Below are 18,094 nucleotides of genomic sequence, written 5' to 3'. Positions count from 1 at the left end.
ACATGCATATTTTTTAATCTTATTTTTACTATGATAGATGAACGTTTATCTACTTTAAATTTTGGTGCTATGACAAAAAAAAACCAACCAACAAAATTAACTTTTGCTAGTACAAGTCAGATCAGAAACGGTACTGTCAGACTTTAGATAGCATAGTTAAAAATCCAAATTCGTAAGTGTAATATAGAAATAAGAAGTTACACTTAATGTTAAAAAGTGCATTAAGGAGCACACTGAGAGGTGGCTGTGATTTTCTTGCTTGTTTTGTCAGCAGAAGGCAAGTAACCTTAAGAAGTTCTCCAGTTATAAGAATATATTTTCAATTCAATTGCCTTGCATGTAATTATGACAATTAGTGGCGGGGCTGGACTAGATGACCTCCAGAGGTCCCTTCCAACATCGACTATTCTGTGACTCTATGATGTGAAAACAGGGAAAAGGCAGATGTGAAAGCCTTTTTTTTTTTTTTTTTAACACATAAGAAATAGCTAAGATAAAAGTAATGCAAGGAATACCTGTGGCATGCCCCATAAGGAGTATGTTCTGGCTAGTGTAGCAGAGCAATATTAAGTCTTCACCATCTACATCTCTGTCAAGCTTCGCAGGACTTTTGGCCTACAGAGTTAGTGTAGAGAAGTGAGGTATAAGGGGGTCCAAAAGAGTGAATGGAAGGTTGGTATGGGGTTATGTGACTGCAGAAAGACTTGTGCAGCGCAGACATGTTTTACTGGATGGGGAAGGCTATTCCTTCAGTCTTCAGTGTTTGTGTATTTTGAGTGTAAGGAGAACAGGATTCTCAAGCTGTAGCCAACAGAATAAATTTTCACAAGGAAGTGAAAAAGATGTCTACTGTACATTTCAAAAGTACTGCTCATTGTTCTGTGTTATGGTTACATACGAAAAGTATTGTGAATTTGTTAGGTTTTGGCTGTTAGCATGTGTGTGCACACAGATGCGTCTGCTTCAAGTCCAGCAGAAAATTCCTTGCCACTTGGCAGGGTTCAGAGGATGAGATATGTCTAATGGACTACAGACAAAATAGAGACAGGTTGCATAGATGGGCTTTCTTCAGAAAAACCTAGCTGAACAAGCTTTGATTTTATTTTTTTCCTTTTATAGAATTTCTTGTCTGCATTATAGGATTTTTCATAAGGTTAATAACAAAGGCTGTGTCTGCTTTGAAAACTAAAGTTCGTACTGGTACCCACTGTCAAAATCAGACTACTGAAATAATGAATGAGGTTCACTTCCTCAGAATGTGTAAATGTTCCATCTCAGAGTTAAACTTTCAACAGCTGAAAGACAATACTGTTGACATGTACCTGGCACTAGTTACTCAGGTTTATTTTTTCCTGGAAAGCTGTTTTGGGCGACAGAGTGGCGTCCGGGTTTCCCAGGTTGTTGTGCTGACAAACTGCAGCGGTGGTAAAGGCAGGGAGTCTGACAAAATGTCATTAATCATTTAAAATTAAATCCAATGTTCCTCTCCAATACTGCCAGGAAGAAAGCTAACTTTTACAAATGAATACTCTTTCTGAAAAAAACGCTGTTATCCTGACTATGTTGCTTTCCCAAAAAATATGCTTTATTTCTGTCATACTCAGTAGCTTAAAAAATAATTAATCTGTTGGATTGCTAGAAATTTGAAAAGTTTTTTTTGCTCATTTTCTGTATTATGTGCTATGAATGAACCACGTATCTAAAACCAAGAGACTCTTCATTATTTTAATGAATTGTAGCTTAAAAAAAATTATAAAACAAATACAGAAATTCCCTTTTTAATATGAGAAAATTTCACCTAGGGAATGGAAGTATTCCGTGTTACTATCTTCTCATCTATTTCTTCTCTAAGCTTGTTTATATGAGTAAGAAAGGAAAACTGCAAATTTACTAACATCATTGTCAGCAAAAGCACTGAAGCTATAAAGGAGCAATGTGAACTCCTTGGAGATTTTTACATATATGTTGATTTCTATAACTAATCCTAGCTATCTGGCTATTATTCAACTGCACATATCATATGGTCTTAACTTTAAGCATCTGATAAATAATATTAGAAGATCACATAAAATTTTATCTTACTGTAATCACTACTATATGTGCATTATAAAAATAGGTATATTATTTCTCTTTAAGGCAAAATGAAGCCATAATGTGCCTATGGGAGACACAGGAAATCCTTCAAGTCTGTCCTTTGTCCATTTTAATAGTGCTTTTGAGATCAGAGTGGTAGATTTTACAATGGCAGAGAACAAGTCATCAGCCTTAATGTTTATTAGTTTTGCTACTAACATGAAATATGTGAAAAGAAAAAAATCCCAGCCCCATATAAGGCAAGCAAATCTGACTTTTCTGAATACTCAATATTGCTATTTTGACAGTTCAACATAATCAAGTAGATATATCTCAATTTTAAGTACCTAAAATAATTTAAAACCTATTTTCTAAAAAGAAAACTATAAAAAATATTAGATTACATAGTGACAACCTTACACAGAGACAAAACTATGACCACTTCAAAAAAGAGCAATTCCTGTTGATAAATTTGCTTATGTAAAGAAATTTAATAAACTGCAGTACACTGAAGAGCAAATAGTAACAGTCATCTGGCCAGTTAAGACAGTTTATGTTGTTAAATCTGTATTTTAAAACCATATATAATTTGTCTTTTTCCAGTATGGGGGTGGGAGGGAAAGGTTGAAGAGAACAAATTGATTTTCTCTTCCTGAATGCAAATTTCTTGCCCACTTCAAAACTGACAGACACGTCTCTAACTTAAAATAGTTTGGACTTTTGTATGTTGAAGCAGCTTCAATTTATTTTAAAAAGCCAAAGCTGTACAAATCTGTTCAGAGTATGAATGGAAGAAATAGAGTCTTGAGAAAATGGAGAATATCAGGCACTGTCTGTAACTAAACCACATGAATATGTAATATATGCCATATTCCTTGACTAAATGCAATGAGAGCCTCAGAATTTAGTACATGCAATAAATAAGCTGTATTATGTGACATCTTTTACATGGACACATGTGCACTCATGCACCCTACATGAACAAAGAAGAGTTGTCCTCTGTCACATTTGCATATACTAAAGTTAGCAAAACCTCAGAACTGGCCATTCAGCATACAACTTCAGTGTCTCTTAGGAACAGAATAACATTTGCAGGGGGATGGGCTGCAGGCTCATTTCTCCATTCTGTATTGCAGTTAGTGTGGAAGCAATGTCACAAGGCCAGAGTTCAAAGGACATGCAGTAGTGGAATCCCAATAGCCTGGAAAGCACTTTGCAGTTGTGAGTGTGATCATGCTTATGTAAGCAGGCTTGGAATCCACTAAATCTTCTGAAACGATGGATCAAGTAGTTATCTCCATATCATTTAGTGACACCAGATCAGCGAAGTATCTCTATTTTATTTGAAAGCATATGTGGAGATACCAAGTGTATTGAAGAAGACAATGCCCCAAATTTACATTTTAGGGGGCTTTTGGAAGATAAGTGAACTTGAACTTCATCTTTCCCACTTAGTAAAAGTAGTGTTACATCTGATACGATTTTTTTTTTTCCATTTAAGATAATTACCTAACTTCATGAAAAGTCTAGATTCTTAAAATGAAAAAAAAATTACTTCTCTGCCATCCTGGAGAAAGACTCAAGGTTCAAAAGAAGAAAAGACAGTAGGAATGTCTGTTGTCATTTTTAGTTTCTTGGTTACCTTGAAGGGAATTTGCACTTGGCACGTTGTGTTTGCTGTTTTCTGTTCCACTCTGAGTTAGTAGTAATGTACAGCACGAGTCCAGTGCTAACCACCTAACACTGTTCAAAATCCTATTGTGAAGTTCAGATGCTGTTATTTGCATGTGATTAGGGTTTTGGTTTTTTCTTTTCCCCTGGACTTGTATCTTACAGCAACTTAACCGTATCATCCTGTTTCTAATTTATCTTTTTGGCTGTTGCACTGGCCTTGAAGTTTTCTAAACCTTGATAACAGATGTACTCATCTATTCCAGAATAAAACCTCCACGTTATTTCTGCCTGGAGGCTTTGTTCTCTCCATTTGATAATGGAATGGAGTCTAGCTGGAAATTAGGAGAAACTAAGATTAACAATTTGTACTCTCACATCAATGCAAAGTCAAAACTGGTATCACTAAACCAAACATAAATACTAGTCAGAAAAGAAACACACCTCACTCTGCATTTGTTGTTTTAGAAGAATACATTTCCTGATTAGTTGTAATTTCAAAATTCACTAAATTTCTAAGTGTGTGTCTTCTGAGAAGTGCTTTCTAGAAAGCCATATTCTATAGTCTTCACTTGAAAGATCAGAGACACCTCCTTTATTGTGGAATTAAATGACACAGGGTGAAGTGATGAGAAGTTGTTCTGAGAGCGAAGTGGTGTTTTAAAACCTGCCTTGGAAGACAGCTGCAGCGCTGCTGGCTCCTGGCTTGGGCTGTATACACTACACAAATACAAACTGCATTTACACTTGATTAAAGCTAACATAATAAACCAAACACAACATTTTCTGGGTGAAATTTTTTCATGTGGACCAGAGCTATAAACAGCATATTCTAAACCCTTGGAATAGCAGCAGTAGCTAAATTTTTCCCCGTGTCATTTATGTAGCTCTTACGTTGACTGGCATTGCCACCACTCGCCTCATATCTAAGACAAACGTTACACATCCTAGGTGCCAAATGGAAAGCAGAAGTATGGGCAAAGTGCATGGCTAGGACTATGACCTGTGTTCAATTCCAAGGCTTGCCATGAGGCTTCCTACGTAAAAAGTCAGATTAATCTGTAAAACAGAACTAAGAATATCTTTCTACCTCATCCCATGGTGCTGTTGGGAAAAAGGATACATCTACTTGTTATCATGATGAATCCAGCTGCTAGTGATAGCTGAATATTATGTAAACAAATATAATCAGAAACAAGTCTGATTTCAACTACATGTTATGTCAGTTTAAGAAAAACACTGCTCTGAGTCATCAGAAGAAAAAAAAAAACAAACAACAGAGCAACAGGCAATTCCTCATTCAATTCCTGCACACACACACAGGGTGGTTACACTAATACTCTACACACTTCATATGCAAGACATAACCTAACTGGAACCAATTTTGAGGTATTTTCATAAATGTAAAACTATTTAAAACCTAGTTACATGACAGATCTGGAAAGAATAATTCAGTATGAGTCTGAAATGGCTCTCCAGTCCTGCACCGTCACTGCTCTAATCTTGCACAGTTTTTAATAGCTTTAGTAATGAGTCATCTGGTATATATTTGCCTAGGCATTTCCATCATTGACACTTGTAGATTGAGGGAAGCAGTTGAAAGCAGCAATATGTTAGCCACCCCTACCACTTTCCCTGTGGAGATTTTCCCTTGCTTTCCATGATGAATAAATGATTGCAGTTGTTCTATGTCCCCAATAACTGGTACGTGCAATACAGGTTAGCTGTCTCTATGCACACTGCATGATTTCCCTTGGCTATCCCTTCGTGACATCAGGGTTCATCTAAACTAGAGGTGATAAGCTTTAAACTTCAGTGAATAGTAGATTGGTAATATGCTAATTCAAGTTGGACAACAAAGTATTAAATATCAGTGTAGACATTTTAAAAGCGTTCTGTCTTCTAGAGTGAACTTTATTGTAGCACAGACCACTGTTTCTCTAAGTTATGTATCTGAGGTAGTCAGCACTGTAAAAAAATACAAAAGAAAGAAATACAACACTTTTAGGAGATAAAAGGAGAAATTTTAGTTAAAATATTTTACAATAAAATAATTATGATTATAAATCTCTTTAGTTAAATATATACACATTACATGGTATTCTAAAAAGAATGAACTTATTAAAATTTCAAGCAGATCTAATGCACGTATTCACCATTTTGTCAGTTTAACATTTGTAAATGGCTGTGTCAGACTAATGGCATTGTTTTGTGCAAAACTAAAAAAATTATGAAAAAGGAATGTCCAAATCCTTCTGTTCCCACAGTAAATAGATAGAAAAGGTAGTTTTACATATACACACACACACACTTACACACAAAAACTTTAATTGCATACAGAGGTTAGAATGACCAGCACTAAAATAACCCCCATCTCTACAAAATAATTAATTTCTTAAGTTGATGTAGCTTTTGAAAATTACAAAGTTTAAGTGCTAGCAAATTGTGCTTTTAGGCAGCCACATGGCCAATAAGGTAGATGTTGTCATAAAGGTGCCCTACAAAATCTTCACTAATATTCTGTGCAGCTCGTCGTGTATTTCGGATGAATTCCCTCTTTGACATTTTGTTCTTCACATGAGGGCTTGTTAGATCGATGGAAAGCAGAATCAATGAGTAACACAGTACATAAACTGCATCTAGATAAGAGAGAATAAATAAAAAATATTTAAAAAAAGAAACTGATTATTATTGTTCCCTATCCAATAACCTTACAGTCTCCATTATCTGGGCTATATACACAAATAAAACAACTCAAAAAGTTATCCCAGTGAAGTAAAATTTAATTTATCCATTTTCAACACACTGAAGTTAGCACACTGCCAAATGGGCATTTACACATCTCTTAAATCTACATCATCCAAAAGTCACTAAGGGCTTCATATGCATTCATTTAACAAGTTCTTTAAGTTTTTGTAAACTAGGGCAAACCTCCTGCTAAAAATGATCTTTAAATAAGAAAGCAGTTCCACTGCTGAAAACTATCTCTCCTTGAACCAATGAGAAATGCTTGTTAACCTGAGTAAGGCCCAAAATTCCTTCTTATTTCTTTGGGACTCTCCACAAGGTAAAACGTTAACTGCCTAAGTCTTTGCAAGGAGGAACTTAAAAGATAGTGTGGAGCCTAAGTACTGACAGAAGTGAAGGCAAGATAACTTGAAAATAAACCCCACTTATCAGCCAGGGCTAAGAAAAGAATCTGTGTGCGTTTGTTGGTTTTTTTGTGTTTTTTTTTTTTCCTCCAAGCCAAATGGGATGATGCCTGTACATTAAACCCTCCCAAGCCACATTTGTACTTTCAGAAATACTTGTTTAGATGCCAGTTTTAAAACTATCATGAAGAGTAGCATTATCCAGAAATACAAAGACTGATCCACTGAATCAGAGCTCCTTTTTTTTTTTTTTTTGCTTACCAGGGCTAAGGCCAAGGTCTCTCATCAAATCTGGGTTACAAGCACAGAATCTGTGAGAGAACTTTGTTATGAGAGTCTCAAGGTACTCTCCACGCTCCTCAGGAGCATGAATGTGTCTGAAGAACTCTCTCAGTGCATTTGGCAAGAACTGATTTCTGAAGTTGTGCAGCGTCACAAGGTCATCCAAAACATCTCGCCTGGTAGAATAAAATCCCATATAATTAGAGAAATTTCTTCTCATTGTTTAAATATTAAAATGTAGGTTTTTGAAAATAAAAATATAAGTTTTACAACAGTTCATGAGCTTGTGTTTTGGCTAAAAGACAAAATTATCACTAACAGCATAAAGATAGTGCAAACACATTTCTCAGATACTTACAATAGCAGCCAAATACTATAAAATATACATTAATCAGAATTCTGATTTTCTTTATATGCAGATACAATCATAGTGTACATAGAGGCTTCACTTTCTTTAAAATGTCTTCCCAAATCCATTAAAAAGAAAGACAGTAAAAGGGAACAGATTCATGTGTGTTGCATGTTTTGGTGCCTAAGTAGAAGCTGTTACAGGAGTATCTTGTTAAAACCAGGCTTAAGTTAGATAAAACTTGCTCACAAAACCTCTTTAAAGTCCAATCCATCAGGATGCAATGCTCTCAAGCATTTCACACTGAGCACAGAAACATCTGAAGGATTCAGACTATCTTACATGAACAGATGTACAAAAGATATCTGGATAAAATATGGAAGCAAATTTGAAGTGAATCAAAGAACATTCTCGTAGCTTTATCCTTTCTGTTAAACATTTCAGTACTAACGGGAGATTCAACATTTAGAAACTTAGTGTTTTTCTTTTAGTTCTTGATTATATTCTGCTCATGAAGGAAAGATGAATGGCAGTAAGGGTTGCCAATATTAACTTGCAATCTCATCAGTTAAATGGTTTTGTTTTTTCCACTGCCAAAGCCCCCTGATAATCTCAAGTTTTGCAGCACAGTACTGCCTGTCACGATAACACTACAGAATGACTCCTTTTATTTCTTTAGTGGTACAGGCTGAGGAGAATGAGGAGCAGGAGAGCATTCCTGCTAGAAGTGCTTGCTGTCCCTCTGCTCTTCCTGGTTAGGTCCAGTTACCATTCTCCTCCTCTTTCAACTTCTCTTGCACTTGGCTGGTGCTCCTCTCTCCTGATACTGCACTAATCCCAACCTGAATGTATCCTGGAGGGCAAGAGAAAGCATTGTGGAAAAGAGCAGCACATAATGGTGGAGAAAGTCTTCCCCACTACAGCTCATCCTCCAAGAGGATGCTTTACTGGATCTTAGGAGGTGGGCGAGACTTTCATTCAGGAAATATGGACAACTGATGGGTAGATGATTCAACATTAGTTGAAAAGCTATCACCATTTGGTAAAGTGGTAACTGCTTTTTCCAATTACCATCCATACTGGACAGGAAAACCTGCTGAACTTTAAGTCAAAAAAATCAGCACAGTATCTATAAAATCTGAGCATCATGCACCACAAAGGCCATCCTGTGCAGCTCAATGCTCACTGTAACTTCAAAACAATTTATGCCTAGAACTGCAAAATTGCAGAAAAAAACCCCCACAGGATGTGGGGGGTGATATAGGTGATATTTTCAGGGGTTGTAATACAGCATTAGTCACATAAATACTTGGGACTAAGTAACTGTTCAGACTTAGCATCAGCATTACTTAGATGAATTTTTTTTGATTTTTACATACTTAAAATTACATCAGTACAAACAAAATATTGCTGAATGGTGCTGTACATGGAAAATGAACAGGAAATGTCTCGAGAGAAATTCAAATTACCTTTCATCAAGGTAGATTCTCAGCTTCTTCCAATTTAGTGTTCTTGTGCAAAAGATAAATTTAGCTATTTCTTTCGGTGAATCATCTAGTATGCCCTTGGACATAAAGTAGTTGACTCCCTGAGATAAAATACAGGTATGTATAAATATGTTTAATATTCATAATGCGTTTAGGACCAAGTATTGTACTTGGCAATGTAGGAAGATATTCCTACTAATTGGTTTGTTTTTCAGAATGATTCCATTTCTTCTAAATCATATTTCAACATGCACGATATAGTCTATCAATCAAATGCAAAGAAAGAATTTATTGTTATGGTTGAGATTTTACATATACTTACAGTAGGAAATTTAAAATTATGAACCCCGTAATAAGAAAGATGGTTCCTTAATTTCTTTACAGTGTAGACTAGGATTTTGGTTTTCATAATTTTATAACTGTATTTAAAATGCTGTGGGGGCCATAACTTTTAATTTCATAACTCTAGTAAATAAGAAAATCTTAGCCATAATGTGTTTAGTCTGTAATATCTTTCATTAAAACATTAATGTTCTCACATGTATACGATGTATCACATTCAAATAGATGCATTAAATGCATTTGTTTAAATGTGTAACAATGCAAATAACACAAGCACACCGATTTTAAAGCATAGGTAAGTATCAACATACATAAATACGCATACACATAAATAAGAACACTGTGCCTAATATCAAAGTTTAAAAAGATGAACAATTGTGTATATTTATATTGGTATTATAATAGTCAAGATTTTCCACACATTGCTAAGCACATATTTCTTATAGAATACTTAACAAATTTAAGTGAAAACCATTTTATCCTGGATGTTCTTTCTGTTCATTGAAATATCCCAAAGCATAAAACTATTTTCCTCATGATCTCAGAAATCAAACCCAACCTAGCGGATTTAAATGTTCACATTTTTCAACAACAAAAACGCAGACCTAAGAGTAACTAACCAATTAGTTGCAATTCAAATTGGCAGGGGCTGGGAGTGGTTCTAAAACATTTTTTCATGAGTCTTCTGATATCAGACTTCACAGTATTTTGCGAGTCTGCTCTTTTAGATTACATTACACCTATAAATATGTAGGGGCAAGATGTTACTCATTATATAAACTAACTTCCTGGGTGCTCTTCAGTTTTGCTTGAAAAAATAAATAAAGGACTGTGTGCAGGTTTGGAAAGATGTTTTGTGTAGTAGATTGGTAACACAAAATCTCAGTTTTATCAAGCAGAAAAGAAATTCGACTGTAAGCTTAAGAAACTGACAACACAAATAATAAGCAAACAAAGATCTGTAATATCATCCATCTGTTTTTACCAGTCTCTAAATTTTGCATATATATATATATATATATGTAAAGGAGCAGTTAATCATCATCCACTTTTGTTGTTAAAAGAATGTTATATAAAATACATAAAAATGCAAAGTTTTTATATGGGTGAGACAAAAAAGAAAAAAAATCCTAGCAATTTTAAGCCCTGATTTTAAGAGGAATCTTTCCTTAAGACTCGAATTAAATATGTGCTACACTGTAAGCTTGAGTTCACATCCAAATTAGGTCATATTTAAGTTTGTCCTTAACATTGACGGACAACATAATGTGAAGTCTTTCCTTGAATCTAAGCTAAATAGTAAACTAAAAATGGAAGATCAAAATAAACATTACCTCAAATATTTTTTGCAACTGTTACAAGACTAGAAGCAGAACGCCTTTGGTACTCCGTAACTCCTGACTTAATGGTAGTTACGCATTTGCTTTAGAAATAAATATTTGCTTAAGGTGAAGCCAGGTGAAGAAGTCTCAGGAGTATTGCTGCTGCAATTATTTAACAAACACTTCTGCAACATATCCAGAAAGTATCTGGCACATCATAGATGAGGCAGGATGAAAATAACAGCTTCTATAAGACAGATAACGGGCTGGTTTCCCTGTGACAGTAAATGATGTAAGTAATTTATTTAATGGACTAGATTTCAACTCAGTGTAGGATCCAATAGGCTACCAAGTCTTGGCAGAGCATTTTTATTCCCTGTACCAAATTCCCTCCCTCTCCCCCATGCCACATAATACTTAACAATATCTTTCTCTGTGAATGCGCTCTTGGTGTTAATTTTCTTCATCTTCTTTACAAATAAACTGAGTATAAATAAAATACACTTCAGCACATGCTACAATTTTTAGTTTCATTTTTTTCCCACAAATACTTTGAAACAGAAACCCAATTTCTCTTTAAAGTTTTAAAATTTTGGCTCATAGCAAAATAAATCTATTTACAAGATTTAGGGCACGTCGTTCAATCTGCTTTTTTGTAACATCATAAACACTGCCTTGAATTCCTCTCAGAACCCACACTTCAAATAAATCATTCCTGGTGGCTAAAATGGTCACTTGCAGCAGGTACACTAGCTGAAATAAGTAATTCTACACAGCATTAAAAAAAATCTGTGCTGATTTGGAGATTCTCTTAGGAAACACTTGACTGAAGTCAGGTAGGTAGATCTGTGTCACCAGCTACCAGGTCTGAAAGAACTCTTTTTTAACACTTTGAAAACTCTGCAGGATGAGTACAGGTGGTATGTTCTCCAAATTAGGATTTAGGTTAGGGGAACAGTACAACAGCGAAGATTTCCAGCACTTGTCTGTGCCTGACTTAAATGAAGAGCTTTCCTTGTCGCTATAATGTTCTGTGCACCAGGGAATTTGGACAGTTGCCTTAAGGATATCTTGCCTTTGTACCCTGAATTTCATACAGCTCTGGATAAGATCTTGATATACAAAAGTGTCAATTTAAACTATATATGCAAATAATCATAACTATAGAGTAATAGTAACAACAAAAGTAATTTGTTGTATTTCAATGTTATTTTTTACAATTGTATTTTTTTCCAGTCACACGATGCTTATTTCACCAATTTATTCTACTACAGCACTGAAAACTCCTGCTTGCTTTCTCCTTGTTTCCAAGAGTCTTTCCATTAATTTATATCCATATAGGATATCGAAAATAGAAAAGTTTTTTTCAGTGTTGGTTTCATTTCTGCACTGATGATTTTTCTCGGCTAAGAGTACTTTTGGAAACATTGTACTACAGCAGTCAACATTAAAATCTGGTAGTTGCTTTTGACACCTCTGTTTAGCTATATATACAAAACAAACCAGACATACTCTAAGTTAATGACATACAAAATTTGGAATCAGTATTTTTCTACACTTACACATGATTTATCTTTTTAATATTTAAATTGAATTGTTTGCTTTTCACAAAAGTAGTGCAATTAAAGACATAAATGGTTGTGCACGTACTCTGGCAGTTTTAAAAGGTGACTAAGGAAATCACTAATGGAATGTTAATCTTAACATTTTTAGGTGATTTATGATTCTGTGAATAATATGCTTTTAGATTTTGTGAAGATTACATAAATGTCAACATAAAATGCTGGCTTCTTTCTACTCTGTATTGTATTAAAAAAGACAATTAAATCACAGACCAAATTAAAACTTTTCTGAAATAAAAGCTTAGGAAATACAGGAATTCAAGTTTAAATTCTAGCTAAATTCTTTGAGGGCAGTGACTGTAATTTTCTTCTGTATATACAGTATCTGGTATGGGGGGGGGGGGCTCAATTTCTAATTTGGGCTTCTAGGTAACACATTATTAGTAAATAAAAATTAGATATGCATGATATTATTATTCCTATTCTTCTAGAGAAATGCAATATCTTAGTATATTTAATGGTGAGTCTTCTGGAACAAAAGGCACAGTATTGATGTTCTAATTCCTAGCAAAATTTATTAATATTCTTAAGTTATGAATCAAGACATTTGGTGACAAGTGTTCACGATATAGAACGCTGTCTCGTCACTGTATGTTCTTAAAATAGTCTCAGTGATGCACACTTTCGATGGCAGAAAGCACAAATAGAATGCAGAAATATTTTTCATGTTACACAGTATCCATAACTAGTAATTTACAAGATTAAAGATCTCTTTAATGTAAAGTTTTCAAAAGAGCTGTCTAGTCCATTCTAACTTTTTAGATAAATCATACAGAATTACTTCCCTCTTCAGCATTCACACAATTTCAATATTTGGGTCAGACAAATCAAAGCATCTCAAAACTGGCATGCTTATAAATACATGACAGTATATATTGAATCATCTACAGGCTACCTATAATTATAAAGATAAGGTTTCTTTATGAATTTATAATCGAGCAAAGGTCAGAAAACTTACCTCCCTAGCAAAAGCTAAGGGCAGTTAGTAATGAACGTGACAATCAGAAGAGTGGAAAGCCAGACTTAGTACAAGCACGGTCTTACTGTATTGTTACTACGCTACATAAAGGAAATCCTAACCTCGTTAAAGTCTGAAAACTTTGGTACAGTCCAGACTCTAGTAGATACATAAAAATAAATGCTATTAAACACAATGAGCCTGAATAATTTTCATTAAGAATGCAACTAAAATTACATAACCTTTCCTGACCAAAGGATTCTCTTTTCCACCTTCAGTTCCAATTTTAGCTACATAGTATAGCTCCATGTAATAAACTTGAAAAAATATTTAGTAGGGAGTTAGAAACAGCATACAAAATAGTGGAAAATAACTTCTGATTGCTTATAAATTCTGAGTCACAAGCGTATGAGATACGAAACGAGCACTACATGAGAAACATTTCACATACACCATACGCTCTTTAAAATAAGATACAGCAGGGACCATGTAGGCAGATTAAACACCATAATATTCATATTCAAGTGTGAACAGTAACACTAAACCATGCCCTATCCCCAAAGAAACAAAAAACAAGTTCCAAAAGCTTGGCTACAACAGTGCTGCCATATGAAAAAAACAAAAAAAAGAAAGTAAAAACCCCAACAAACAAACAAAACAAAGAAAACAAAACAAAGAGAAACCAAACATGCACTGTTTTTGATTTTTTTTCTTTTTTCTTCCCCAGATTATGTGTAAGGTGATTAGGCACATCCTTTCAGCAGAATATGAGCACCTTCTATGAATTATGCAAGCTCATGCACACAATCAATACATTAAATTACAGCAGATATCACAACACCATGCACACAACAATGGCTAACCAGAGAATCCTACCACAAAGTGTGTAGATGCTCTTCCCTACCCCGTGAGCCACCGCTAGCTCTGGAGCTGTTGCTGTGGAGCCTGGTTACCCATTTTCATGACATGGGCGGTGTCCTTTGGAGAATCTTGCTCCTGTGGCTGTAAGTATTCCTATTTTTATAGTAATTTGATCAGGTCTGTTATCAAATGTAAAGCAGAGTTTGGCAGGAAATTCGGAGACGCAATTTGTAATAGTGGAATGCCATATCATATATTCCAGTCACAGTGTCCTTATAATAATAATTCTGCCAATATCACAATTGTAAACAATTAAAAGCAGTAGTATTTTTGAATTCTCTTGAAACTCAGGCCCTGAATGATTCCTACCAGGCTATGGTGCCCCACAGGGAGAGAGGAACAAAAGCCCTTAGTAGAGACCCTGAGGTTCTTGTCTCTTACTAGGCCTGAAGCAGACTGTTTCTGCTACTATTGCACAACATAACCATAATGAACCCAAAAGAAGTGCAGCATAATATATTTAATACCTAATTTAGGTATACTACATTTGCAGATTTTCATTGCCTTTAAAAATACTGAATTGTTTATTCAGTGCCTTTTGTGAAGGCTCCAAATGCGTTAAACCAACCAAAATTACTCTAAATTAGGTTAGATTATAACAGCACATTACGAACTAGGATAGTAAATGAAAAGCTGTATTAACACAAATTGAAAGAAAAAGAAAAATTTGGGTGGATAAAGCTATTACCAACTAAAACTTGATAAATTCTTAAAAACACATTGGAGTTATCTAAATATGGCATTTCATTTTACAAGCTTTAAATTTATTATTAAATTCACTAAAATCCTGATGAAAATCAATGCACTCAAATGCCAAAGTGCTGATAAAGCCTTTCAGCACTGCTTATCACAGTTGAAGGCAGAGCTCTGCCAGAAAAGTTACAAAACAATTTGTGACAAATAAAAGTAGTGAGTTTCTTCATCAAGCAGGATAGGAGTTTTGTTTAAACAAAAATCACATTATTGTAATGATTCACGTGGTGGTCACAAGTGATCCCATGGTCCCAAGTTCATGTTTTCTATATCATAAGCAGATTGAACTATTGGGTCCTCATAGATCTTCTTATGTCTCTTAATCCTTTTGCTACTTTGGATTTATTCAATGTCCACTTCCTTGTATAAGTATAAATATATGCAGGAAATTAATACTGCTTTTTGTCCAGTACTGTGTATATTCTTTTCCTAGGAAACATGAAGCAGGAGTCTAGTTTTCTATATAAAAGATGGGTGTTAATTGCTCAACTCCCAGGCAAACCTTTTTCTTCTTTGAAAGGTGACAAAGTACAAGCAGAAATTGACTCTTCCTGTTAGATACTTAAATTCTTTTAGTTTGACATGGAGGTTTTTTTTTAATATATGTTGCTATATACTAGAAAGCAAAATTATGTTTATGCATAACAAACACCTACAGGAATCCAATCAAACTGCTCTCTTTTTCATAATTCAAAATTTGCTCCATGGTAGTGGAAATATTTTAAAATCTCTTACAAGAAGCCATAACTGTAACAGAAGCAAGAATAAAGTAAGTGAGTGAGTACAAGTGCTACTTTATCCCTCATCTTGTTTTAACTGAAGTGGAATCAAACGAACTCTGCAGAAGCATTTTAGCAATTTATGTAAGTATATTATTATCCTTTTTGAATTCACTATTTTCTCTTGAGTTAAGATCTCTGCCTTGTTCCTAAGTCAATAGGTGGTTGTGAATTTCTGGCACCCATAGGTCAGACCACAGTACAGAGCACTTAAGAGACAACCCATGTAAATGATATGCACAGGTACCATACACAAAAGAGATCAGGGTAGGACTGCAACTTGATATTAACCATTCCTACAGTAAAAGAAGCACCTAATTAAAACTTTGCTTTTAATATGGCTATAATTATAAACCAATCACAATTATTTTAACTGTTTATTAGTGTCAGCAACTGTTCACTTACCTCATCGGGGTTGGCATTAAAGGTGAGACTGCCCTCATCTAGCTGCATATACAATTTTCTAAAAGAAAATCCTAGAGGCGGATTCTTATTGTATATAGAACAGTGACCCCAAGTGGATTTGCACAACCTATGAAAATAGAATTAGTGTATTATCAAAAATTCTTTCCTGTACTTCACGTATTTTACAACTGCAAAATGTAAACAGCACTGCAAAGCCAACTACTCAAATGATACAAGTTAGAAACAGGTTTAAGATTAAAGCCTTATTTTTCCATGACATGACATATCAAACAACAGGTGTGTAGCTATACATAGGTATAGTTTGTACCAAGCAAACTTGTGTATGTAAGAATCTCCAGTAATACCTCATAGGAATTAGAAGTCCAGAATACTGCATTTTGAAAATATATTCATGTTTCCCTACGTCAAATCTCATTTAACTGAGGAAACCCTTGCTGAGAATAGAATGACCAAAAGCACAGATTGAGAGAAATTTGAAATCTAGTAATTATTTTTACTATGTCCAGGTGATACATTAAAAAAAAAAAAAGTTATCCTTGCTTACCCTTGCCAGAGAAGCTCATCATTTGCAAGATCCTGCCAGACGCATGAAGCTAGACAGAGATCAGTTGCATTCAGGTATGACAAAATGGTAAAACTAAGCTCTGGTGGCAGCATTTCCAAGTTAATGAATCCTTCTTGTTCTTTAGATTTTCTTGTCTTCAACAGGTGGTAGATATCAATGCCTCCCTGGGTTTGTTTGCGATGACTTGTATTGGAAAGATTGTTAGTAGCTATTCTTCTACCATGTTCTCTGGTAAGAAAACCTTGTTCACTGTATCCTTGGTGTTGCAGTTGCTGGTTCCTAGCAACTCTCCAGAGTCCCTGACCCATCTGTGAGCCTGCTGGACATAAAATGCAAATTAGATATTGACAGCTATTTTTAAATATTTGTAAGACAGACTCAGCACACACTGGAAAAATGAAATTGTAGGACGGGTCAAAACAGGTTAAAAAAAAAAAAAAAAAGAGTTTTGTCAAAATTAGGCTGCAAGTTAAGAGGCCTTAACAATCAGAACATTGGGAATTATTATCTTCAGAATTCCTTTAAAACTTTGGAAAATAAAGCTTATTTACAATCATCAAGGTGTGATAAAACATAAGGATAAAGAAAAATGCATTGAGTAGTGGGCAGCACACATAATTAGGCTGTGATTGACATTAAGACAAAGTAAAAATGGGACTTCAACACAGTTAAAAACTGGACATGAATGGAAACTGCTCTACATAAGCAGAAAGAAACAAGCCATGGATGCAGTAAGTGATTATGGGAGGAAAACTAAGAATCTTGAGAAATTACAGGACAAAAAGCATAACCAAGATCAAAGTTGACAAAAGCCAGGTTCAGCTGACTGGAGAACCATGTATCTGCAAACACATCCATTCAGAGGAAGTTCAGGAATTCTCTTCTAGATAAAGCCACAGTTGTGAAGAGAATAGTGAATACATGTAGTCACATGTATTATATTCAATTTAGTAATACACAGTATTTTACACAAATTCATCATTATCGTTATTCTAATTTCTTGTACAATTGCGTATGATACTTTGCTTAATATTTTACCATACTGGGGCAGGTTAAACCATAGTCAACTGCTTTAAATTATTAGTCAAGTTTAAAAAAGAAAAAAAAGCTTACTGACACACACCATAAACAGGCTAGACAACTGCATGCATAAAGAAGGTGGCTACCACTTAAAAGGTACCACATAAGGATGAGTGATTTAATGCAAGTGAGCCTTGGTAATTCATGCTGGTGTTTGCAATTAATTTGTACAACTTGGAACTGTAAATAAAACATGTTTCTTCACAAGACTAAGAATTCTGCCTATTTTTGTCATTGTTCAGCTAGATTAAAATAAGATGTAGCAACTTTTTAAAAAGAGATCTTCTGGTTTTGAAGAACTAAATCTCTCCA

General features: G+C 34.8%; 1 protein-coding gene across 1 annotated transcript; it reads right to left on the bottom strand.

The window, feature by feature from the left end:
* Positions 1-5,882: 5,882 nt before the first annotated feature.
* Positions 5,883-17,010, bottom strand: FBXO8 (F-box protein 8). The gene is made up of 5 exons (XM_054383046.1): positions 16,682-17,010; positions 16,117-16,243; positions 8,997-9,115; positions 7,158-7,354; positions 5,883-6,383 (listed from the first exon to the last, which is right to left on the bottom strand). Exons 1-5 carry the CDS (start codon positions 17,008-17,010, stop codon positions 6,196-6,198), a joined length of 960 nt encoding a protein of 319 aa, XP_054239021.1. The 3' UTR covers positions 5,883-6,195.
* Between the last annotated feature and the right edge of the window lie 1,084 nt (positions 17,011-18,094).

Source organism: Indicator indicator, chromosome 8 (genome assembly GCF_027791375.1).
Source record: "Indicator indicator isolate 239-I01 chromosome 8, UM_Iind_1.1, whole genome shotgun sequence".
Taxonomy (NCBI): domain Eukaryota; kingdom Metazoa; phylum Chordata; class Aves; order Piciformes; family Indicatoridae; genus Indicator; species Indicator indicator.
This window is presented reverse-complemented; position numbering and strand designations above follow the sequence as displayed.